Below are 26649 nucleotides of genomic sequence, written 5' to 3'. Positions count from 1 at the left end.
ACCAAGAAGTCCCCAGTAAAGTGCACTGAGTGTGCCAAGGCTGGTGATTCAAATTTTACTAGTGGGCCTGCAGCACTGATTGTGCCACCCACATGAGTAGCCCTACAATGGTGTCTCAGGCCTGCCACTGCAGTGCCTGTGTGCAGTCTGTGGACTGCCTTGTCAACCTGGCCAGTGTCCCCACTGACCAGGCCTAACCCTTCTCTTTTTGTACACATTGGACACCCCTATGGAAGGCCCAAGGTACCCCCCTGGGCAGGGTGCAGTGTATGTGAAAGGTAGAGCATGTACTAGTGCAGATGACATGCTCTGGTAGTGAATTACAGCCATTTTTGTTTTTCACTATTGTAAGGCTATCTTGCCCATAGGCTATAATGAGAAATGCCGTGTACAGTGGTTACCTGCATATCTTACCATAGGAGCAAGATAGGACATAAAAGTCTGGTATCCCTGAACTCATAATTTAATAACACATCTTTTAGGAAAGGTGGTTTTTTAATCCTGTGTTTGAGAACAGCACTTTTTAGAAAGTGGCTGTTCTCTTGTCGGACCTTTCTGTGTGCTTTGGCTGTTTGTGAATTGACTGTCTGGTTTGTGAGTGACAGGGCTGGGGGATTCCAGGAGACAGAATGAGTCTGCCCAGTGGTGAATAGAGAGATTTGCATCTAGATGGGAGGGAGGAGTTGCACCTGGGACCTGAATAGGACTGTGCCTGCACCCCACAGTGCTGGCTCTAACGCCAGTGGTGCGTCTGATGTCTCTGCCCTGCACTGTTTAAGGAGAGAAGGAATCATGTCAACAAAGTGCTCCAGGGCTGTGCTTTCCCTCCACAATGCTGGCTCCACCTCCTGCTGGGTGGCTGATGACCCTGCACCTCTCTCTGAAAAGAAAGGAGAGGCCAGGAAAACAAAGTGCTCAAGGAACACCCAGAACTGGTTCAGACTTGGCTCAGAGCCCTCTTGCACAAAGTGAACAAAGACTTTTAGGGGTATAATGTATAGAACCCGGACCACTGAACTTTAGATCATCCTGGAATCAAGAAGGAACCTCTGCCAAGGAGAAAGCTGGAAGACTGAAGAAGGAAGACTGTCCTGCTGTTGCTTTGCTGGACTGACCTGCAGTTGCTTTGCTGCCAAGGAAAGGGGAAGGACTTTGTTGTTGCTTTGTCCCCTTGCTTGAAGAGATCCTCAGGGGCCTGTTGTGAGCTGGCCTCCTGTTAAGAAGTCCCAGGAACAAAAGGACTTCATCCCCCAGCTTTCCTTGAACTCTGCTGAGAGTCCTACCTTCCTGAGTGCTGAATCCGACAAAGAGGCATCTGGAAGTTGTGGCCTGCTGTTTGGAAAGCTGGAGAACAAGAAACTAATACTATCTGCAAATTTTCACGCATCGCTCACTTGCAATGCGCATCCCCGTCATTGCGAGGAAATTCCAGCCTCTGCGAAGATTGAGAACGTCGTAGCGTCTGTTGGCGCTGCAAGCATCGCACCGGTGCGGGAAAAGTACCATCGCTGCGAGTATCGTTGCAGAGCCTGTCATCGCTGGGTGAGATCACTACACCGCTTGCGGACCGCATCACGTCGCTGCGAGTATCGCCGCAGAGCCATTGCATCGAGGGGCCGCGAGAGGAGAAGATGGACACTGCGCTGCGCCGCCGCACCTGAGGTCGTCGCCGTCCCAAAGATCGTCACATCATGCCTTTGCGAGACGCTCCCTATGGAACCTACGCATCGGAATCCATACAAGGTATCTCCTCCCTCCCCATACAGATCGGATTCGTCGCAACACTCCTGCTGTGTCCAGCGGGGCTGTCGCATCGCCTCCCCAGGGTCTCAGGAGTGACGCATCGCTTGTTTTCCACCGCGCCAGCTTCTGTTTTAGAACTTTGTTGCATCTAAAGGTACTGTTGGCTAAACGTGATGCAACTGGGAACTATCATAACACAACTGTGGATTATTTAGACGCAACAACTGAGAACTCTTTAAAAACCATATCTTGAACTGTGTATGTTGGATTTTTGTTGTTTTGGTCTTGTTTAGTTTATATTAAATACCTTTATTTTTCTAAACTGTTGTGGAGTCAGTTTGTGGTGTTTTCACTGTGTTACTGTGAGTGTTGGTACAAATACTTAGCACATTGCCTTTGATAAGCCTGTCTGCTCATGCCAAGCTACCAAGGGGGTGAGCAGGGGTTATCTAAGGAGCGGTTCCTCCTTACCCTGATTAGAAGCAAGGTTCCCTATTTGGACAGTGGTACCTACCTCTGTCAACTAGAGACCCCCAGTTCTAACAGCTTTAAACACAATTTCTCTGGAAAAGCAAGCCCCCTCACATAGCCTTGCCCTCCTTAAAAGAAGACAAACCTAGTGGTGGCCTTAAATTCCCTGATTTAAAATCTTATCATTATGCTTTCTCTTTACAACAATCTTCCTGTTGGCTTTCCTTTGAACCCTCCAACCCCCCCCCCCCCCAGGATGGATATCTATAGAACAATCTCTTGTCTCTCCTTTTGACTTTCAAGAAACCCTTGCCTTCACTAATAACATAGCCTCTTTTCTTTCTCCCGATATTTCTCATGCTCATAAAATTCTAGCTCCTCTTCTACCATCTTCTTATCCTTCTACTGCTTCTCTCGACCAACAGCCCATTTGGCATAATAATTTACTACGTATACAAAATCGTATACTGGAAATCTTGGAGATCAAAAGGGTTGCTTTTGATCTCACAACTCATACTTAGCTTTCCCCTATCCTTTACTGATCTTCAAGCCAAATTTTCATTGCCTAATTCTTTTAATTCGCAATATAATCTTTTACTTCCCTCTTTTTTTAAAAAAAAAACCTTTATTATCGTATGCACAGTACACAGCATCTGCCTACAACCCAATCGGGCTGGCCGCTATGACATACGACAATAGTCCAGACCACATTATGCTGCGGCAAAAGCCAGAAATAACATCCCTCTAGTGCATTTGGCATCATACAGAAAGGAAGGATCATGTAGGTTTCATTTTTATAGTTTTTGGTGAAATTCGAAACAAACAACACAAACACTCACATGGTAAAACAGTGTCTAGGGCGCGGGACGGGGGAATGGGGAGATCAATTCGAAAGAATAAAGGCGATCTTCCAGGGAGGGTGGAGAAGGTGAAAAGGATTATCGGAAAGGAATAGTTGTCAGGCTATAGGAAAGTCAACTACGGGGACGAGGGGATGTTAGTAGTGAAATCAAGTGGTGGGGTACAAATGTCTCCACGGTATGCATTCCATTGTGACCAAATTCTGCTCCATTTCCTGGGCCGGCCCGAGCCTCATATACCCTCTTCTCCCGAAACATGCACCAATCCATGTTTTCTCTCCAAGCACTGATCCCAGGTGGTCTGTGAGAGCCCCAGAGTTGAGCTATATCCCTCTTGGCAACCATGTTGCCCAGAGTGATCCAAAAGGTCTGAGCAGCTGTACAATCTGTAGGCTCCCACACGTTAAGCAGGCAGCGCCTCACCTCAGGGAGAAGGGAGACCCCAGTGACTTGCCCCATTACGTCATGCACACTGGACCAGAAGGTGGCAATAACCAGACATTCCCATAGAATGTGAAGAAAGGTGCCACCCATACCACAACCACGTTTACACAGCCCATCAGTCGAAAACCCCATCCGAACCAGACGCGTACCAGTCATATAAACTCGGTGGAGGATCTTTAACTGCACAAAGCGAAGGCGGGCCGGAATAGCCACCTCCTTGGGGGAGAAAATTGCTGTTTGCCAATCCTCGTCATCTAATTCGAGGCCATCTGCCGTCCAAGAGGCCCTAAGCTTCACCAGAAGATCAGGCCTATTATTAATACGTTTTTTATAAATCAGAGAGATCGTGCTGTCCGGCACATGACCGTCCGAAATACGATCCTCGAGTGGGGGATGTCCGTTCCAGGGGGGAAAACAGAGAGCAACGTGTGACGCACCTGAAGATATCGAAAATACTCCTTGTCGTCCAGTTGGTACTCCACCTTCAGGGCCTCAAAGGACTTAACTGTGCCTCTGGCCCAAAGATCCTCCACCTTGCTAATACCGATCATATCCCATCTATCAAACCCTTTCGTTCGCCCCAGGCCACCCAACCGCTCTGAGTCATACAACGGGGTCATTCGCGTCAATCTATCACTCCAGCCTGTGGCCAAAGTCGCATCCTTCCAAGCACGCACGGCACATTTCATAGGTCCAGTCAGAAGGCGGAGAGGTGCCCTCGAATACAGGGCCCTGTTGAAGTTGCCGCCCGGCAACAGCAGTTTATCCATAGCGAAGGCGGGTGCAGGCCCCGGGGAGTACGTCACGTGGTTAATCGCACTGAGCTGGGAGGCCCAGTAGTACCGTCTGATGTCTGGTAGGGCTATGCCACCATCATACCACGGGAGCGTGAGTTTGGATAAGGAGATGCGAGCCCGCCCGTCCCAGATTAACTGCCTCTGCAGACCTACAACCTCGCGAAAGTAACGGGAGGGAACAGGATCAAAGAAATTCTGCAGGGCATACAGAAATCTGGGAAGGGACATCCTTTTAAAAAGTGCAGCGCGTCCCAATGGGGACAGAGGCAAACCACGCCACCTCCGAACATCTTGCTTGAGGCGCCGAAGAGGAGCATAAAGGTTACGATCATACCGCACAGAGGAATCCATAGAAATGAAAACCCCCAAATATTTAAACCCAGTCTCTGCCACCTGGATCGGGAATCTACGAGGCAGCGGAGGGAGTTCCCCCGCTATGACATTGACACACGATTTGGTCCAGTTAATAACGAGTCCCGAGTTCTTCCCGAAAGAGGTAAGAACATCAAAGAGCACGTTGAGGGATTTCTGAGGTGAGGTAAAATAAAGCAGAATATCGTCTGCGTATAGAGAGACACGTTCCTCCAGGTCCGGTGCCCACTGGATCCCCTTAATCGAGGGCTCCCATCGAAGCCATGCCGCCAGTGGTTCCAATGCCAAAGCAAAAAGAAGTGGAGAGAGCGGGCAGCCCTGTCGGGTGCCGCGCCCCAATTCAAACGGGCCGGAAACTCTGCCGTTAACTACGACTTGGGCCAACGGTTGTTCATATAGAAGCCGCACCCACGCGATAAAGTTAGGGCCAAAACCGAACTTCGAGAGGGCCGCCCACAAATATGGCCACTCGATGGTATCAAAAACCATCGTGGCGTCCAGAGAGGCCACAACAGCAGGTTCAGTAAGGGTCCCAGCTCTCGCGAGAACACTGTGGAGTCTATGGAGATTAAGCGCCGTATTCCGATGAGGAATAAAACCGGACTGATCCGGATGGATCAAGTCACAAATAGCCGTCAGTAAACGATTAGCAAGGACCTTAGCCAGGATCTTAGGCTCGGCATTAAGCAACGAGATAGGGCGATATGAGGTGCACCGATCCCGAGGTTTGCCGTCCTTGTAGATAACTACTATAGTGGCCAAACGCTAGTTGGAAGGGAGGCTGCCCGCCTCAAGAGCATCAACAAACATAGTGCGCAGATGGGCCGCCATTTTGTCCGGACGTAGTTTGTATAACTCGATAGGTAAACCGTTGGGCCCCATAGCTTTCCCTGATCGCAAGGACCGAATGGCAATGGCAATCTCATCCACCGTAAAAGGCGCATCTAGAGCGGAGCTATCCTCCTCCGACACACAGGGAAGCGCAATATCCCTCAGAAGCAACCGAGAGTCAGCCTCATCTCGATCACTCACAGACCGGTATACGGTCCGAAAGTGATCCACAAAGCATTCTACAATCTCACCCGGATGAGTCACACACACTCCAGTCTCACGGGTTATCACAGGCACCACACGATTCAGTCGCTCAGATTTATCCAACCACGCCAACAATTTACTAGCCTTATCGCCCACATCGTAAAGTCGGCCCAGCTGATTCATGCGCATCACTTTCGCAGCGTCAGTCACCAGGGCCCTATAATCCGCCTGTTTCAACGCCAAGGAGTGCAAGATTGCAGGGGTATTGTCACCGCCCAGCCACTCTCAAGCGAAGTAATTTCCGCCTCAAGAGCCGACACAGTTTCTCTCCTGGCCTTCTTGTCAGCAGCAATGAAGGACAACGCGGAGCCCCGTATGACGGTCTTAAAGGCCTCCCACAAGGTAGTAGGGGAAGAAACAGAACCCTCATTCTCGTCAAAATAACAGTCAATGGCTTTAACCAGGCCCGAGCGAAGCTGTGGACTCCTAAAGTGCCAGGGATGAAGAGGGGGGACCCTACTACCAGGACGGTTTCCCACCGAAACCTCGAGCAACAGGGGGGAATGGTCAGAAATACCCCTGGGAAGATGTCGAACCCCACGCACCAAGGAGGTAGCAGCAGTTAACATCAGAAAATAATTGATCCTCGAAAGGCTGCCGTGGGCACCAGAGTGAAAAGTGTACTGGGTTTGTGTAGGGTGTAACATCCGCCAAACATCCACTAACCCAAAAGTCTCAAGCAACTCAGTCAGCCACATTTGGGAAGAGGGTAAAACCCTGGGAGGCAATCGATCCCATTCACCCGAAACCACCGAATTAAAGTCCCCACCCATTATAAGAACACCATCTGAAAGCCCTAAGAGGGCCCTACCAAGATCTGCATACGTAGTAGCCTGAAGTCCCGGAGGAACATATACAACCACAATTACAATCAGCATTCCCTCCCACCTCCCCGAAACAGCAGCATAGTGGCCCCGATCGTCAAGCGTGACTTCATCTATCTCAAGGGCCAGGGAGGATTTCACCATTATGCCAACCCCCCAGGAACCGGAAGTGAAACCCGCATGTGCCACCAGTCGATAGCCACGGCGATCCAGGGCTTTACAAGCATTACCTATCAAGTGGGTCTCCTGCAGTAAAACAACATCAGGGGAGTGACGTCTAATAAATTGAAGCACAATACCCCGCTTAATCCTGTCTCCCAGACCATTGACGTTCCAAGACAACACTTTCATATCACCCCCCCATCCCCGCAGAACCCCCAAACCACCCTCTTCCGAAACCCCAAAACTAAGGCTACAAGCAAATGAAAAAGTACCATGTGAGAAACCATATACACAACACAAAAAACAACCCGGATCATCCCCCCCACCCCCAACCAAGAACCTGTTACAACACCCCCCACCCTGCACCCCTGCTGACTTAGAAGCCACCCCAAACTGCAGTGTGCCTGTCGCCCCTTCATCCAACTCTACACAGAGAACCCCTGAGGAGGAAGGGAGAGACAATCCCACCCCACCCCACCCTCGGGCCTAAGAATGAGGCATATACACGATACTCTGTAAATACTACGACCCAGGATTGAACCTCAGGAACCAGAATGTCACTCCTGTGCCGATGAACCTCCGTCCGCACCTCCAGGTCCTCCGCTCTCGGTATTCTCCTTGGGCAATGAGTCCAACCAGTCGCTAACACTGTCCGGTTGATCAAAAAAGAAAGTACGTTCTCTATACTCGATGCGAAGACGAGCTGGGAACAGCATCGCGTACTTAAGTCCCAAGTCCCGCAGTCGACGTTTCACACCCATGAATCCAGATCGTTGCCGCTGCACCTGAGGAGTGAAGTCAGGGTAGATGGAGATGGAGCTGTTCTCAAATTTCAGCGGACCGTGTCTTCAAGAGGCCTGCAGGATGGCGTCCCTGTCTCGAAAGTGGAATAGCCTAGCAATGATAGGCCTCGGGGGTGCCCCCGGCTTGGTCTGTCCCCCCGGGAAGCGGTACGCGCGCTCGACCGCAAAGAATTTACTGAGACCTGCGGGAGCAAGTTTGGTCACAATCAATTCTTCGACCAAGAGATCGATAGATGCAGCACCACTGTCCTCCGGCACACCGACTAGGTGAATGTTGTTCCGTCGGGCCCTACTATCATACTCCTCCAGACGTCTGGCCAGTAGATCATGCGAGGACCGCAGATTACCGATCTCAGATTGTGCTTCCGCCATGTCGGTGACCAAACTGGTGGCTTTAAGATCCAAAGCTTTGACCCTCTCATTGGTCTTAGCCAAGTCAGCTCGTATGAGAGTAACATCCACTGCCACTGTGTCGATCTTGGACACGATGGCTTCGTACTGTTGACCCATGTCCGTCTTGATCCCAGCAATGGCGGCCATGAGATCTTTAAGGGATACCTCCGATGTAGCCACCGAATCCGTCCTCGGGTCCTCAAGACTACGGCCGGCAGCATTGGGGGAGCCTCTTGGTTGAGTGTAGCGGTCAATTACGTTGGATTGGATCGAGCCCCCACGGGTAATCACCTTCGTCCTGCGTTTCTCCGTCTCGGGCTTAGCCGCCATGTTGGAATCAGCACCCCGAAAGGTCTTCCTGGACCTGATGAAAATGTCAGCGATCCGCTGGTTTCCAAAACCGGGGCTTGGGCGAAGAATCGCAGCCTGCCAGCCCAGGGCTATAGTCAAAGAGCACAGCTAGCTAGACCACCGGAGCCAGGAACACAGACCGCTCCCAAGGTCGGCAGCTCAAAGGCAAAGGGAAACCGAAAGTGAAACCAACAGCGTCACCGGCTGAGCAGATGCCAGGCGACCGTTGTTGTTGAATTACAGCTCGGCCATCCAGCGCAGCAGAGACCCCGGCCTCGCCCGGGGCTAGGCCAGAAAACGTAGGACGACGTGGAGACGGTTCCCGAAGTCCGATCTCAGCCACGAAGAGTACAGCAGGATCAGCAAGAGTAGTACTTCAAAAGCCCATCAAAATAATCAGGATATCAAAAGGATAAATCGATAAGGGCGGCGCGGGTCCCGGGAGCTCTCTGCTCACGCGACCATCTTGGATGCCCGCGTAGTTCCTCCCCCACTTCCCTCTCTTAATCAATATCTCCTCTCCCTATCAACTGCCCCCAAACCTCCTTTGACATGTTCTATACTTTTTCCCATAATAAATATATCTCCCTCTGCAGCTTCTGTTTATAAGCACTTATTACTACCTTCTGACAGACATAAGTCAAAGACTGAATTGGCATGGGAAAAGGATTTAGCACAATGCTGGCCAACCTCCATCTACGCTACATTATGGCTTAAGATTCATAAGACATCAAGGACTGCAAATACTTCTGAAACCCTTTATTTTGTTTATCAACGCCTATTATTTTCTCCTGCAATACTAGCATCCTTCTCACCTAATACTCAATCTACCTGTTGGTCCTCTCCCTGTTCGCATGCTGATTTAAAACATATGTTTTTCGATTGCCCTAGTATTTTTCAGTTTTGGCAATCAGTTTGGTCCCAAATAAAAAAAAAATTAAAGTTAAAATGTCTTTCTTTCTACTTAACATTTTTTTAGGCTCCTTATCACCTCAATGGCCCCAGTCACCATCTAACTTGAAGTTATTGGATCTATTACTAGCAGTAGCTTTACATTTAATAACCTCAAATTGGAAACAAGCAAGCAAAGTTACTTTTATAGCCTGGTCGAATGCTGTGTGTTTTCATCACAGACTCAATAGTAATTATGTCACCCCCATCTACCTATCAATTAAAAGAAATCTTTTATTGGTCCCTTTGACTACATACTTAACCTGGTCCGCTTCTTCTACTGTTAGTTTTGTAAATACCTCGGATGATGTCCGGAAACAACCATAAATACACCAAGTTGTTTTTTTTCTAAATATTAAGACATTATTGTTTCATACTTATGTATTTATATTATAATATTTTATTTATTCCCAAAGTGTTTATTATGCTTACAGTGATTAATTCCTTATATTGGTTTTCTTCTAATGTTATAGAGTCATAATATAATTTCACCCTTTTTTCCTCTTTCTTACCCCTCGTTTTCTTTCCTTCTCCTATCTTTTAAATTTATTCCCTTTCTACATCCAGGTTGTTCATGATAACCATTGTACTTTCTCCACTTTTTATAATCTCTATGTTTAACTGAGATATATTATACTTATTATGTATGCTGTTATTTTTCTCTTGGTTTTCAATAAACTAAAACTTAAAAAAAAAAGATATATACTAACCTTCTACAAAGTTAGACTTGTATACTAGGTGCACTACTAATGAATGATACTACTTCTAACATATATTATGGGAATGGCTGTGTGACTGTGTGTATCCACGTGTGAGTGGGTGTCTGAGTGTTTGTATGAGTGGTTGTGTGAGCGGCTATATGGGTGTTTAGGTGGGTGTGTGAATAGTTGTTTGTGTGAGTGAGTGGCTGTATTGGTGAATGAGTAGGTGTGTGTCTGGCTCTAATGGTAAGTGGGGGGCTATGCGATTGGCTGTATGGGTAGGTGTGTAGATGTGTGAGTTTCTATGGGTGAGTGAGTGGGTGTCTGAAGAGTTGTATGAGTGAGTGACTGGGTGTGTAAGTGATTGAATGAGTGAGCAAGTGGCCGTTTGAGTGAATGTTTGTTCAAGTGAGTTGGTGTGTGAGTAGCTGTACTGGAGAGTGTGTGTGTGGATGGTTATATGAGAGAGTGAGGAGATGTGAGAGTGCTTGTATGAATGTGTGATTGGGTTTGTAATTGGTTATCTGGGTGTGTGTGAGTGTGTGACTGGTTGTATGGGTGTATAGGTGAGTGACTAGGTTTGTGAGTGCTATATGGGTGAACAAATGGGTGAACAAATGGGTGTATGAGTATCTTTATGGGTGAGCGTGTGGCTTTGTGAAGTGGCTGTATGAGTAGCTGTATGACTGAGTGCACGGTTGTGTGAGTGGCTGTATGAGTGAGTGAGTGAGTAAAACTTTGAAGATTGCATTTTCTAGGGCTTTCGTAGCTGGAGATAACATTATTAAAGTATTATTGTATCCCATTGCTTTTGCATGGAACAGCCACCCCTGCTACAGTGAAAATTACTTTTAGGACCTTTTTACTGTAAGGACATGCTTAACATTAAACTTTTACGTGTCCTAATTTTAAATACATGCACCCTGCATTTTGGGCAGTAAAGCGTACTTGGAGGGGTGACATATTTATATTTAAAAAGAAGGTTTATGCCTGTTAAAAAGGGGCTATTTTCACAGGTTGAATTTGTAGTTTTAGGACTGCACAGCTAGGCTACAAGTGGTAGGTCTGCAGTCATGTTTACACTGTCACTGTAGTGGATGGCACAACCAGTGCTGCAATCCACTTGTAACATTTGGCTTACAGGCCCTGAGTACACCTTGTTACCATATGCTAGAGACATATGGGTAAGTTAAAGTACCAATTAGGGATATGCCAATATCATCACGTTAAGGTTTGGAGGGTGAAAGTGCACAGTGTTCTAAATAAAGCAAAAACACGCAAGGCAAAACCTGGGGGTACACCACGCAAAGGACGGTCATTTCCTACAACTTCCTGTTGCTTGGTCAGAATAGCTTCATTTGTGGAGGAGATGTTGAAATTGTTCACCCCAGTTCCATCTTATCTTTGCTCAGTGCTTGTCTCATATCGTATTGAGCCTTCAGATGTTATCTTTCTTTATAATTTCTTGAAGATTGCTGCTGTTTACACTCTATGTTATACATAAGTATATAAACATTTCATGGTAACCTTCAGAAAATATTGTAATATTTCCCAACATATACTGGCATCCAAGGAACATTCTTCATCAACCTGATGTTATGTTATGTTAAAAGGAACTTTTATAGCGCACGTTCACCAACGGTTTCTTGGCGCTGGAGGAGTTACTTTCCAGAAATAGTTACTGGTAAGGGGGTGGTGGAAGAACGTTCCAGTGTTTGGGTCCTAATATTGAGAAACGTGAGCCTCCTGTTCTTTTGCGTCTAAAAACTGGGACCTCTAAGTAGTTCATGTGCATAGACCTTAAAGTACGGTGTGGGATGTACTTATGAATTTTTGATGAAATGTACTTAGGGCCGGTCCCATGCAAGGCTTTAAAAAGAATACAGCTGGCTTTAAACTTGGAGCATTGCTCCACTGGAAGCCAGTGTAACTCTTTTAGCAGCGGCTTGATGTGACATTGACTGCCTTGTTGGAATATAATTCTGGCTGCCTGATTTTGTGTTAGCTGTAGACAATGTATCTGATTGCGCTGAAGACCTAGGTATATAGAGTTAGCATAATCATTTCTTGACAGAATCAAAGAGATGAAAATTTGGATACATGCCTCTTCTAATTTTCCTCAGTTTCCGCAGCTGGAGGAAGCAAGCGGAGGTAACTGCTCCAATCTGCGTGTTCATGTTTAGGTCTGAGTCAATGTGTATGCCTAGGCTTTTTATCGAGTTTTTTAATGCCGGAGGCGGGCATAACTCGGAGGGCCAGTGGGGCGGAGGTCTAATGCTGGAGTTTATTGTTGGGGATAATGATTTCTGTTTTTTCGGCATTTAGTTTCAGTTGATTTTTGTTCATCCATTTCATGATGAACAGCATGGATTTTTAAAGAAATTCCTGGGACTCTGTAGATTCATTGATGGGGAAGACTAGCTGCATATCGTCAGCATAGTTGTAGATTTGAACTCCCATCTGTCATAACGCAACGATAAGGGGATGGATATATATTTATTGAGAAGATGTGGGGATAGGGCTGAGCCCTTGGGACTCCACACTTCAGATTTACTGTGCCCAATTTCTACGGAGAGAGACAAACTGACTGTTTTCTATCCACAAGAAATGATTGAAACCATTTCAGGGCCGTGCCACTGAGACCTGCTGCAGCCAGACGATCCACCAAGATGTTGTGGTTGACGGTGTCAAAGAGTGCAGACAGGTCCAGGAGAATCAATGCTTGAGTGCTGTCTACATCTGCCTTCCCCTTTAGGTCATCCATTATAGACAGAATAATGGACTCCGTGGAGTGGCCTGCATGGAAACTGGCCTGATGTGGGTCAAGGAAGTTTGTTTTTTCAATAAATGAGCTGGGAGTCTTTGCTATGTGAGTCTCCAATACCTTAGCCGAAAAGGGGTGGAGAGACATTGGCCTATAATTGTCCAGCCTCTGGGGTTCAACTCCCTGTTTTTTCTGAAGTGGAATAATCACTGCTTCTTTGAAATCTTGTGGGACTGTCCCTTGAGTTAAGGATAGATTCAGAAGAGAGAGGGTGATCTTAGGGAATGCTTTGAAAATTGATTTTTGTACTTCAGGTGGACAGACATCATTTGGGGAGTCTGATTTTATTACGTTTAGGTACTACAAGAATAGATCTTGGTCTATACATGGGAAGGTAGTCAGGATGTCAGTGTTGGTATTTACAACTGATCTACCCATAACTTCTCATTACATATATATATATATATATATATATATATATATTACCTACTGGCGGTCGCCAGTAGGTAGTTATAGTTAGGATTTTTTTCAATGTTAAATCTCAAAATTCTATTTGGAATAACTTTGGCACCGGTTGACAAATCTGACTAAAAATTTCCTCCAAATGGCCTCGCGGCGTTCCGGTCCTTCCCTGAAAGATTGGGGGGGATTCGTCAAGCGGGAGCAGAGATAAAAGGGGGTCCCAAAACGCGTTTTCCCCATGTTAATTTCCATAGGGCGGTCGATTTCACTTTTAGCCCGAACGGCTGAATGGATTTCCACCAAACTTGGCAAAATTGTATGGACTGGTAGCCCGATGTGCCTTTGCTATGTCTCAAGATATGTGCTCCAGTGGATTTTGAGTAATTTAGGTTCAAAAAAATATATATATCTATAGGCGCGCTCCGGTGCGCGCACCGGGGAACGCACCAGGCGCGACAGGCGACTTGCGCGCGGAAAGCTGATTGGCTCACGGGTGTCTGTAAACATTCGAAACAGTCCGGAGCGGCCGCCATCTTGTGTCTCGGTAGGATTGAGACACAAGAGGTGGCATAAAAAAAGGGAGAAATGACTATAAGGGGGCAGGGTAGACCCCCTCCTGACCCCCTAGGTTTGATGTGGGGGCTAAAATAGGGTCCTGCGAGGCATTTTAAAAAAATATTTTTTTTCGATTTGCGCGGGGGAGCGCCCGGTGCGCGCACCGGGAAGCGCACCGGGGAGCGAAGCACGGGGAAAATCCAGGGCCTTATTTATGAAGGCCTTGCGGCAGTTTTGCGCCGCCTGTGCGTCACTTTTTGTGACGCACCAGCGGTGTAAAAAAATGCTCATCGTTGCGCTATATTTAAAAAGTGACGCATCTAGATAGATGGGTCACTTTTTAAAACCCTGCACCACATTATACCTGCGTCAGGTATAATGTATGCAGAGGGGGCATTCCCCCGCAAAAAGCTTCGTAATAGCGACGCAGTGAAATCTATGAGATTTCACTGCGTCACTTTTAGGATGCTGTTGCGTCAAAATCTTGCGCCTGCCTCACAGCAGGTGTAAGACTGATGCAAGACCTTTCACATGGTGCTTTCCCCATGTGAAAGGACGCATTACTGGAGTTGCGTCACTTTTGTGACGCACTCCAGCAATGCGTCACTTTTGTGTTTACAAATACGTCAGAAATACTGACGTATCTGTAACTCCTTGTGACATGATTCGTCATACATTAAATGACACATCTGGAATGTCGTAAGGAGTGCGCACAGAAAAGTGACGCATCGCACCAGCGGTGTAAAAAAATGCGCCTCTTTGCGCTATATGTAAAAAGTGACGCATCTAGGTAGATGGGTCACTTTTAAAACCCTGCGCCACATTATACCTGCGTCAGGTATAATGTATGCAGAGGGGGCGTTCCCCCGCAAAAAGCTTTGTAATAGTGACGCAGTGAAATCGATGAGATTTCACTGCGTCACTTTTAGGATGCTGTTGCGTCAAAATCTTGCGCCTGCCTCACAGCAGGTGTAAGACTGACGCAAGACCTTTCACATGGTGCTTTCCCCATGTGAAAGGACGCATTACTGGAGTTGCGTCACTTTTGTGACGCACTCCAACAATGCGTCACTTTTGTGTTTACAGATACGTCAGAAATACTGACGTATCTGTAACTCCTTGCGACATGATTCGTCATACATTAAATATGACACATCTGGAATGTCGAAAGGAGTGCGCACAGAAAAGTGACGCATCGCACCAGCGGTGTAAAAAAATGCGCCTCGTTGCTCTATATTTAAAAAGTGATGCATCTAGGTAGATGGGTCACTTTTTAAAACTCTGCGCCACATTATACCTGCGTCAGGTATAATGTATGCAGAGGGGGCGTTCCCCCGCAAAAAGCTTCGTAATAGTGACGCAGTGAAATCTATGAGATTTCACTGCGTCACTTTTAGGATGCTGTTGCGTCAAAATCTTCCGCCTGCCTCACAGCAGGTGTAAGACTGACGCAAGACCTTTCACATGGTGCTTTCCCCATGTGAAAGGACGCATTACTGGAGTTGCGTCACTTTTGTGACGCACTCCAGCAATGCTTCACTTTTGTGTTTACAGATACGTCAGAAATACTGACGTATCTGTAACTCCTTGCGACATGATTTGTCATACATTAAATATGACACATCTGGAATGTCGTAAGGAGTGCGCACAGAAAAGTGACGCATTGCTGTTTTCACGCAGCGATGCGTCACTTTTCAGAAATGAGGCCTCCAGTTTATTAACTGTGTCACCTCTACGACCCTTTCTTGTGTCAATACGTCCCTTTTGCATACATTACACCTGACGTAGGAATAATGTGGCGCAGGTGCTTACAAAGTGATGCAACTACCTAGATGTGTCACTTTGTAAATATGACTGAATAAGGTGCATTTTCTACAGCACTGGTGCGTCACAAAAAGTAACGCATCGGTGGCGTTAAAGTGACGCATGGCCTCATAAATGAGTCCTTCAGTCTTCTACTCATGCGTCATATTAAATTTATAACGTATTATGTTGGAAGTTCTTTTAGATACGTCAGTATTTCAGACGTATCTGTAAGCGCAAAAGTGAAGCATTGCTGGAGTGTGTCACAAAAATGAAATAACTCCAGCAATGTATCTTTTCACATGGGGCCAACCCCCATGTGAAAGGGCCTGCACGCCTGCTGTGAAACAGGCGTAAGATTTGGACGCAACAGCGTCATAAAAGTGACGCAGTGATATCTCATAGATTTCACTGCGTCATCTGTACGACCCTTTCTTGCGTCAATACGTCCCTTTTGCATACATTACACCTGACGTAGGAATAATGTGGCGCAGGGGTTTACAATGTGATGCATTTACCTAGATGTGCCACTTTGTAAATATGAATAAATAGGGTGCATTTTTTATTGGACTGATGCGTCACAAAAAGTGACGCTTTGGTGGCGTTAAAGTGACGCATGGCTTCATAAATGAGGCCTTCTGCCTTCAACTCCAGCAATGCATCTTTTCTTACCCTTCCACACCCCTGTTCCTTTTCAACAATTTCTTTGAATATCAACATTCCCCATATTCACTCTTCTTCTCCTTACTTTCTTTCCTAACACTCACCTTCTTTCAGTCCTCCTACTTCACTTCCTTTCTCCTCTCATACCTTTCTGTTCTTTCTTACTCATTTTCCTTTCCATTATCAATGCACTCTATTTCACTTACTCTTTTTCATTTTTTTAAGAATATAGCTATTTGATGAGAATTGGAGGTAGTTCTGAAAAGAACTTTTTGTTTTCTCCTTTTTTCTAAACAGGAACAAAAACAGGGAATGGAAACTGCTCAACAGGAGCAAAAAAAACTTAGGGGTGGGAAGGGCAGTGATGGTTCTCCAATGCTCGAACCATGAGCTGGACACTTTGCTCCCCATAGGTGAGGAGTTGATTGCAGTATCTGCATCTCAGGACACCATGGTTAAAAGCAGGTTGAATGTTTGGCACCAGCTCCTGCGATTGCCCCCTCCCAGAAGAAGTTGCTCCTCCAGTGGATGTAGAGGCCCCATCACTGGGAACCTCTTGTGCCAGAGCCCTGACACTTTCCCAGGCAAAATTCTGGGGGTGCTTCCTCTCCACATGCCGGATCATCGTGAAGTTTCCAAATGAGTACTTTTTTAAGGGGTTACCCCGTGACAGGACTTCTTTGCAGATCCTGCACTCCACTTTTGGAGCATTCACCTTTTTTTGGTTAGGTGGTATTTTAAAAAATTTCCTAATAAAATGTTCCTTCACCTTTCGTTGAGGAGGCTCTTCATTGATGAATTCAGGTTCTTCATCACTGCTGGATTCTCTGGCAGCCATGGTAAAACCAAGAAAGATCCAGGAGCAAAAAGGCAGGTCTTGCAGTCACAAAAGTGAAAGAAGAAGTGAAGGAAATGGGTGGGGATTTCATTCTTTGTAAAAAAAACTGTTAGCAACCAATGAAAAGTGTTATTTTAAGGTCACCGGAGCGCTTCCGGGTGCGCACACGCGGCGTGAACGTAGGCGCTTCCGGGGCGCATACGCGGCGCGAACGTAGGCACTTCCGGGGGCGCACACGCGGCGCGAACATAGGCGCTTCCGGGGCGCATACGCGGTGCGAACGTAGGCGCTTCCGGGGGCGCACACGCGGCGCGAACATAGTCGCTTTCGGGGGCGCTTACGTTGCGCGCCGAAGTGACGTCATCATAGTTTTACGGAAATGCATAATCATTTTCATTTCCTTATTAAAAAAAACTGCTTTTATTTGTATGGTACGAAATGTTTTGCGTTATTATTAACTTTTCATTCATATTTTTTTCACGAACGAAAGTAGAGCTTTGGGTGCGCTTTCCGGAGAGCTTACCGGTGAGCTTACCGGAGAGCTTACCGGAGAGCTTACCGGAGAGCTTACCGGAGCGCGCACCCAGAGCGCCCCAGGAAAAAATGATTAAAAAAAAAAACTTAAAAATTAATACTTACACAAAACAGCAAATTGTAAAAAAAAAACATAGGTTAGAAACTCGATATAGAAAGGAATTAGCATTTAAATAACCTATGAAATTCACTGAAAAAACCATAGGTTTCACACCAGTTATAGTTAGGAATTAGCATTTAAAAAACCTATTAAATTCACTGAAAAAACCATAGGTTTCACACCACTTATAGTTAGCTGGAAATTTTATTGACATAAAACCATTGAAATTCCCACGTTATAGTTAGTTGGACTCACTATAACTTGCGCGCCTGCAATGCACTGCTGATGACGTCACATATTACATCACTCATGACATGGCCAGTGACATCACTCATGACATTACTGATGACACCATCCTTGTGACAGAGTGAGAGACCTCCTTTCAGTGTAATGTAAGCCTTGAAAAACATATTCAAAAATAGTATTTAACATTTTCAAAAAAATTGAGATACCCATACCAGTTACAACAAACAATTCAGTAATTCCACCATCTATATACACATCCACTCATTCACCAACAGTTCTATATAGTCACTCATACATATACTCACTCATTATATGTAGTGATACACCTATACATCCTGTTACACTTCGACAGTCATCCAAAAGTTACTCACACACATATTCACACATGCAAAAAAAATATCGAACATCCATTTATTTCCATATACAGCAATACACACACTACCACTTTACTTCTAAGAATACTTACACATACTTACTCTCTTAAACAATCACTTATATAAACACATACTTATTTAAACAGGAACTCTTATAATCTCCCACTCTCACATATACTCACTTTTATAAATCAATACTCACATATACTAGGTTAAAACATATGTCGTTACTGAAAAAGACAATAGTGAGACAGTCGTTTACTCACTAACATACACATATACACACTCACCCATCCATACAGTCCTGTACATATGCTGTCTTCAAAACACATACAAACAGTGAGTCATTCACCAACCCATACAGCCACTTATACACAAAGTGAAACACTGATACATACATTTCAATATTTAAAAGTTACTTGCTAATATATGTATTCACTAAGATACACTTAATAAGGCAGATAACCAATCAATTATTTTAAAAACAAACATCCATTTACACACTTATTTAACCATTTATTCTTCCATCGTACGTATTCTTAGAAGTAAAGTGGTAGTGTGTGTATTGCTGTATATGCAAATAAATGGATGTTCGATATTTTTTTTGCATGTGTGAATATGTGTGTGAGTAACTTTTGGATGACTGTCGAAGTGTAACAGGATGTATAGGTGTATCACTACATATAATGAGTGAGTATATGTATGAGTGACTATATAGAACTGTTGGTGAATGAGTGGATGTGTATATAGATGGTGGAATTACTGAATTGTTTGTTGTAACTGGTATGGGTATCTCAATTTTTTTGAAAATGTTAAATACTATTTTTGAATATGTTTTTCAAGGCTTACATTACACTGAAAGGAGGTCTCTCACTCTGTCACAAGGATGGTGTCATCAGTAATGTCATGAGGGATGTCACTGACCATGTCATGAGTGATGTAATATGTGACGTCATCAGCAGTGCATTGCAGGCGCGCAAGTTATAGTGAGTCCAACTAACTATAACGTGGGAAATTCAATGGTTTTATGTCAATAAAATTTCCAGCTAACTATAACTGGTGTGAAACCTATGGTTTTTTCAGTGAATATATATATATATATTGATTGGACTGCATATTCATCGGTAGCAAGCACCGATTTGCCGACGCGCCTTCACGGTCAGGAGCTACGCGCCCAGCTTGCATCTGCTTTGGTGTAATGTTTAGAAGACATAGTGCGTCGTTCCCCCAGTAGGTTGGAGACACTCACTTGAGTTTGCGACCGCATGGGGAGTGAAGAAGCAGCATTACGCTGCTTTAGGTGGCACGGAATGGAGATGACATCATTTAGTCCTGCTGTGACTGCCGAAGGCGGAATGGATCACGCAGCCAGTTTTGGGAGACCACTGGGTGTTTGAGAAAGCAGATCACTGCATCTGCGTTCACTGCGTGGGACATGAAAATCCGAGATGGATCACAGCAGGAGAGGTGGAGTGACAAGTTGTGAGAGGTGGGTCTAAGAGTTTCCTGCTCCAATGAGGGAAATTCAACCTACCTTCACAAACGAGCCCCCAGGCAGAACAGTATCCAGGTGAAGCGGGCCTTGAGGAAAGTCGCAAGACTGAAACACGTTTGCCCTTGATTCACCCTCACAAAAGGACTTCTTACTAGGAAACCTTACAATAAATCCTTTCGAGCCACGGAGCATGTGACAGACCCGTTTCTTTTGAAGTGGGATTGGACTGCACGTATATATATATATATATATATATATATATATATATATATATATATATATATATATATATATATATATATATATATATATATATATATATATATATATATATATATATATATATATATATATATATATATATATATGTATATGGATTGCAAATGTTCCCAGCCTTTCTTCTGACCGCTTCCACCAGGCGGGGTTGGTGCCGACAGGTGGGCGCTGCACCCGCTATTGTCTTAGAAAGTCCTTACGTCCAGCATCCATAAGGCAGAGTCAAACTCAGGATTCAAGGAAACAAAAACTTTATTGACTGATGCGTTTCAACCTAACGGTCTTTGTCAAAGTCACTCCGTAACCCGGAAGTGGCCATGCTTAAATGCATTTTTAATAAACAAAGAAAACATATGCAAACAAGGAAGTCTTCAAATAATAGAAGACAGACTCCAGTCACGTGATCAACAGGTTGCATTTTCAGTGTCAATCTTAATTCATCAAATTACCATAATTCATGTAAAATGATATTGCATATATATATGTTACAATTATGGGGGTGTCATGGTTGCAAAACTGATAGTGGCTCACTTAAGCATGCGCTGCCACCGAGTGTGCTCAGAGTCAACAAAGCGCTACTGAGTGATTATCCCACTGCCTTTCCAAAAGGAGTCTCAAGGATAATCTTCTGGCCCCAATCAATCCATTCAATGCAGATCACTATTACCAGAGAACCACCTCGGTGATATCTGGAAGGGATTGAGGAATACGAAGATTAGACCGTATATGTTGTTGTGCCCTGCCCATACCTCATAGAGTGCTAGGCGGTCCTCTATCACCATTCCCTAGTCAAAACCCCAGCGTCACACCTGACCCAGACCACCAATGGTTCTATGGCTAGAGCAAACATAAGGGGGGGGCATAACTGGCACCCCTGTCAAGTGCCCCGACCAACGGAGAACGGAACTAAAAGAGTACAATTGACCCATCTTGTGCACATGGGTGCAAGTATAGGACCCGTACATACAACAGGAATTTGGGTTCAAGACCATTTTCGTCAGAACTCCCTCCATAGAAGACAAATAGACCGAACCAAAGGTATTTTTGAAATCGATAAGCATTAAAGCAGTAGGGTCCCCCTGTTCGTAAAGATGTGGTTACGCCACCTAGACTCTGCGGTTACAGTGTCTGGTGCTACAATGGCATAAACCCACACTGGTCTGTACAGACCAAGGGCGGCAGTGCCCTTTGGATCCTAGTAGCCAGGATCTTAGCGAAATTGTTGAGCTCTGTGTTAATGAAAGATCTTGGTTGGTAAGATGTGGATCAGTCGCGGTCAGGTTGGCCTGATTTATGTAACACTACAATGGTGGCCAAGTGGCGTTCTGGAGAGATTTACCTATTCCTTATCGACTCTTGCTACATGGGATTGGGGAAGCAGGAGGAGCTACTAGAATCAACGGTAGCACTTCCCTGGGTTTCTGTCTTGGCCTTTGAGTTTTACCAGAATTCATATCTTCTAGAACAAGCCTTATTTCATCTTGTGCAAGAGGTTGCCCAAGCACCTGTCAATCACAATTGCGGTAGAGTGAGATATCCGATAAGCGGTATCGAAGTTTTCAGTGGGGAACTATTGCATGTCAAAAAAGGCATATTGGAAGATGTCACAAATGCAACTGCAATGTCTGAGGCCTTAGACAGCTATTGACGCAATCATTCAAGAGGCTGTATCTTTCGTCACTATCCAGTATAATAATTTGCCAGATTTATTGCCCCATTCATACTTTCTATGTGCCTAGGCCATCTAGCATTGGCATGCCTTATCAAGAGACAATTGTCACTGTACCTGTTCGGTGCGGCAACCTTGGCTAGCCTGCTCCAAGGCCATAATACAGCCCTCTAGGTCTATTATGTCAGTATTCCTCCCTCTCCTTGTGCCCCTAAATGGGATCTAGCTTTGTTCCGCAGTGTGGCTTTCCTAGCAGCCTACAATGTACCAGGCGAAGCACACAAGTATTTATTGAGTGTCAAATTGAGTGGGATTTCCAATGCCAGAAACTGTGTAAAGTGTCCTTCTAGTATTCTTGAACAATCCTAAAGTACATTGGTGATTTTCTTTCATTGATATTCTGAGGGTATTATATCACAATATTAATATTGTAATATCAACTTGTACTTATATCAACTAAAAACATATCATCAAGGTCCTTGGACGTGGCATGAAGAATAGTAATTCTATAACTCCCCGTATGTGCTAACGTTCACATTATGTGGGTAATGGTTACTGTGGATATAAATGTAGTTTGATATTGTTGACCCCAATAGTATGACACATGATCCATGTGCAGTTATGTTTAAGCTGGTTAGTGTTAGGACATCAAACATCATTGATGTGGATTCAACAATATTGTGGATTGAATATATGTGCAGCTCAACATCGTTGGCCACAATATTGCAACACATGATCCGTATGCAGTTATGCTTATTTTTTTTGTTGCCTTCCATGTCACCTCAGATTAGACCCAAACAAATGTAAATTAGCCTTGTCCTCCCCTAGTAGGATCAACTAAGCCTGAACTGTCAAGCAAGGTCTTCTCTGAACTAGAAACCAAGCTACACAAGACCACTTTGAACTTATTTGCCCTATTCAATCAAGTGCAGCTTGGTTCCAGTGACATATTGAGCATGGGAGCCCCATCTTGGTATAGCCTCGCCTATTAGGAGCATTCCAAGAAGCACACTGGCAATTGGACAGGGTAGCATTCCAACCCATCGATTTTTTATGCCTACACTGTCCACCATGCCACCTCAAATTATACCCAGCTGGAAACAAGCCCTTAGTAACCAAGTTATTTAGTCTTTGGCTTATAATTACTGGATTGAAGAAATTATTTTATACTGACAAGTAAATCCTTTGATTAGAAAAAAAGTCATTTTGCAAAACTTCATAATCGTTGTAAACGTACAAATTCTGACTTATGTTGGTAAAGGAGTGGGCAAAAGGCATTTCTGAAGTGTATAGGTTGAGGAGCAGGGTCTCAAGTAGAGATTTTGTACCCTGGTGAGTTTTCAGGCAATGAGAACAGGTGGCATAGGGTTGAGCAACATAGTACATCTGACATAGTGGAGAAGACTCCACAGATCGCTTTTTATTTTCACATGAGTTTTAATCTGAATCCATACTGTTTCAAGCTTTTGTACCCACGTTTCATCTAGGATTTTTATAAGGAGATCCCTTTCCCAAGTGAGCACATATTTTTAAATTGAAGAAGGCGAGCAACGGCGGACCGTGGTGGCCCCACTTCCCTGCTTTGCTCTCTTTATAGTTTGTCAAAAGATAGTTCAAGTTAGTGTGCACATACAACTTCTGCACCTGCCGTTGTTGGGTGCCAGATGCCAGGCAGAGAGAAAACTACTCCAAAAGTTGGAGTGGTGCACTACCCAGGTGATAATCTCAATAAATTATGTTGGCTTGTTTTGTTGTATCAAATAAATCCTGTATTTTCAATGTCATCGAAATTGGCCCAGGCATACTGCACTACAGAACTAAGCATCCTGGCCATTATCAAGGAGGCCACATCATTTGCATTACTTTGCACCTGCTAGACAGACGTATTTTGCAACAACCACTACAAGCATACTCGAGCAAGCTCGCATCACACTTATTACAACACAGGGGGACCTGAAGAATATTTCTCTTCACCTTCCTAATACTAAACGAATGCCCTGGAGAAGTTCATGTCTTAATGAACTAAACGCATTGGCCGGAATTTTGTATTGTCGGTCCGGATGACATTGAAAATAAAGGATTTATTTGATACAACAAACAAGTCAACATAATTTATTGAGAATATCACCTGGGTAGTGCATCAATCCAAATTTTGGTGAGCATATATTTTTGTTTATGCTGGTGGGCACAAATAATTTTTATGGTGATAAAGACCTGAAACGGTGTTATGTCTTTGTGATGGAAAAACAATTCTGAGTGCCTTCCTGTGGAGTCTCTATATCTGCCTTGGACCACTCTAGTGCATTATCTAGGTTAGGTGAAAGTCGTCATCTTGTGTGGGGCTCAATGATTGCCTCTATACATTCATCTCTTTCAAGCATCTTCCCATTGGTAAACACATCTCCCAAAAGTGTAGAGTGGTGTGAGTTCCATTTTTAAACCTACTGTGCAGCAATGTTGTCAGAAGCGAGGGAAATGTTGTTGCTCAAACGTTTCTGGAAACATCGTTCCAGTATTCTAACAGGATGAATGTTGACTTAGAGAGGGCGGGGGTTTTAGGTTGGTGTCTGGGAGGGAGTCATTAAAGATAGCGTTGAGAGGTGGGGTAGAAGGTTTGTTGCATAACACCCATGGTTCGTGATGGGTAATAGATCCAGACTAATGATAGGCATAGTTAGTTGGACTGCACAGATGTATCTTTCAATGTTATGGAAGCCTAAACGTCTCCCTCTTGAAATAAAATGGTTCTTGCTATTCGTGGAGTCTTACCATCCAAGAGGAATGTCAGGAACTTTCTCTAGATCTATTAGGAAGCCTGAATAGTAAAGTCTGTATTGCCATGTATGCCAATTGTAATAATTGCAGAAATTGAAAAAAAACGTATTTTTGTAAGTATTTTTAAAGTAAAGATTCTTTTCTAAATGTATATATCATGCACACAATAATAGATCAATATAAAAAAATCAGTATGCATTTTATATATTGATATTTGTAAAACAGAGTTTATTTTATATATTTATATATTTATGCACACAAAAATAGATTGATATAAAAAATTCAATATGCATTTTATATATTGGTATTTGTAAAACAGAGTCTATTTTATATATTCATATATTCATGCACACCAAAATTATTCTATATCAAAAAAGTCTGCAACTCTACCTCTTCATAGTTGAATATTCCAAGCTGTAGGCTAACCATTGTCTTAGCAGAATCAAGTACTGTTTTGTAAGAAGAAAGTTTCCAGCCAAATATTAAATTTGTCTAGAATAAATAACAAGAGAAGCACGTCAGTAATGGTTAGTAGAAAGTAGTACAAAGCTCTGATTATGGAATTGAATTACAGTAATATTTTCATTGATGAAAATGTAGAACTTATATTGATGAATAAAAATGCAAAATATCAAAAGTTTGGAAACCTATTTTTAGGTTTTGCCTGCGACAGAGCTTGCGCTGCATGTGCTTTTGCTTGTGAAATATGTTATATACAGCAAGGAGCTTTGAGCCCACCCATTGCTTAACATTCGTTGGTCTCACTGGCATTCTTATTTGCTGACCTCTAATCATACAGAGCGGACTGGCTTCACTTCCTCCTCATTCAGCAGGAGCATGGACTAAGTACTGATTACTTTAGCTTGATTGCTGTCTTTCAGCTGGTCACGCAGTGGTTGAGGCACTACTTTTATTTTTTCTTCTTGCCTGTCGTCCTTGATGAAGCTCTTGCCATATATAGCTATGTTTTACTATGCCACACACACTTCAAAGAAGCCCTTTTCTTCTTTGAAATGAATGTTTATAGTGACAACAGGCGTTGTTTGCCTTTATTGAGAAAATATGGTATGTGCTTTTCAAGAAGACATGAACATGGGCGCAATTGCTTTCTTTATGCAATAGGATTTTTTGCCAAATGCCTTATTTTCTATTTTTTACACATGGGGAAAGTAACTGGTTTGCTCAGAATCGCAGGGGTGTTGCGCCAAGACCTAACAAGCATTGGCAAAGCCAATAGGTTGCGCATTTGAGACTATTGGCTCTGCCTTTGCCTTTTGCTCATGCGGTACAGAATGAGGACTGCCCACTTTGGCAATGATTTGTAGCCATGCTGTATAGAAGTATGGCTGCCATGCGGCATGGCTAAAAGTAATAAAAAAAAAGGATTATGATGCATCCAGAATCAATGTACTTAAAAAAAAGTGCATTGCTTCTGCTTGCATCACAGACCTTTTTGAAATTAGTTTGAGCCACACTGCAAAGCATCTACGCTGCTGTACGGCATGTCTACAAAACATTGCCAAAGCTAATAGCTCTCATAGGGAGACCTATTTGCTTTTGCAATGATTGATAAGTTAGTAACCAAGTGCACAAAATAGTGCACACAATAATTCTGTGACGTCAGTTGACACATCTGTATAACATCAACAAAGTATAATTATTTCAGTTATTGTGTGTAATGAAGTTATATACATTGGTTCCTATTATGTGGTGAAATAGGTTAGTGTCATGAACACTAAGGGCCTGATTACAATGTTGGGTGGAGCCTTTCTGCCTGACACTGTCAGAATCTGTTCCCGGTTGCGCGCTGGCTGTACCGCTAGGTCTCCCTAGCGGACTACAAATCCTGGCATGCTAAGCGAGTCACGCCCCACGTGACCGCCTGAAGACGCAGAGAGCCGGGTAAATGGTGGCGGTCGCGGTGAGACTCTACTTATTATTCCTCCTCGTCTTCGTGGATGCAGGCTTCTCTCGTCGGACTCTACGAGCGGGTAAGAGTGCTGAAGCACATCTCTGTTACCGCTACTTATGCGCCTCCTCTTTTGGATGAGTCCGGTATTGAGGACTCGTGCAGGAGAGGTTATTGGTCCTGGTGGATAGTGCGTACCAGTATCTAGGAGTTCCTCTG

The 26649-nt window shown here is 44.3% G+C and overlaps 1 protein-coding gene across 1 annotated transcript in view; it reads right to left on the bottom strand.

Moving 5' to 3' along the window:
- The window catches only part of LOC147673997 (polycystin-1-like protein 2), a 915503-nt gene that overhangs the window by 41935 nt on the left and 846919 nt on the right, over positions 1–26649 (bottom strand). The window contains exon 41 of the mRNA XM_086945086.1: positions 24912–25013. Coding sequence (XP_086801212.1) covers positions 24912–25013 — 102 coding nt within the window. The remainder of the gene's footprint in view (positions 1–24911; positions 25014–26649) is intronic.

This window comes from Lissotriton vulgaris, chromosome 12 (assembly GCF_964263255.1).
Source record: "Lissotriton vulgaris chromosome 12, aLisVul1.2, whole genome shotgun sequence".
In the NCBI taxonomy this organism is placed as follows: Eukaryota; Metazoa; Chordata; class Amphibia; order Caudata; family Salamandridae; genus Lissotriton; species Lissotriton vulgaris.
This window is presented reverse-complemented; position numbering and strand designations above follow the sequence as displayed.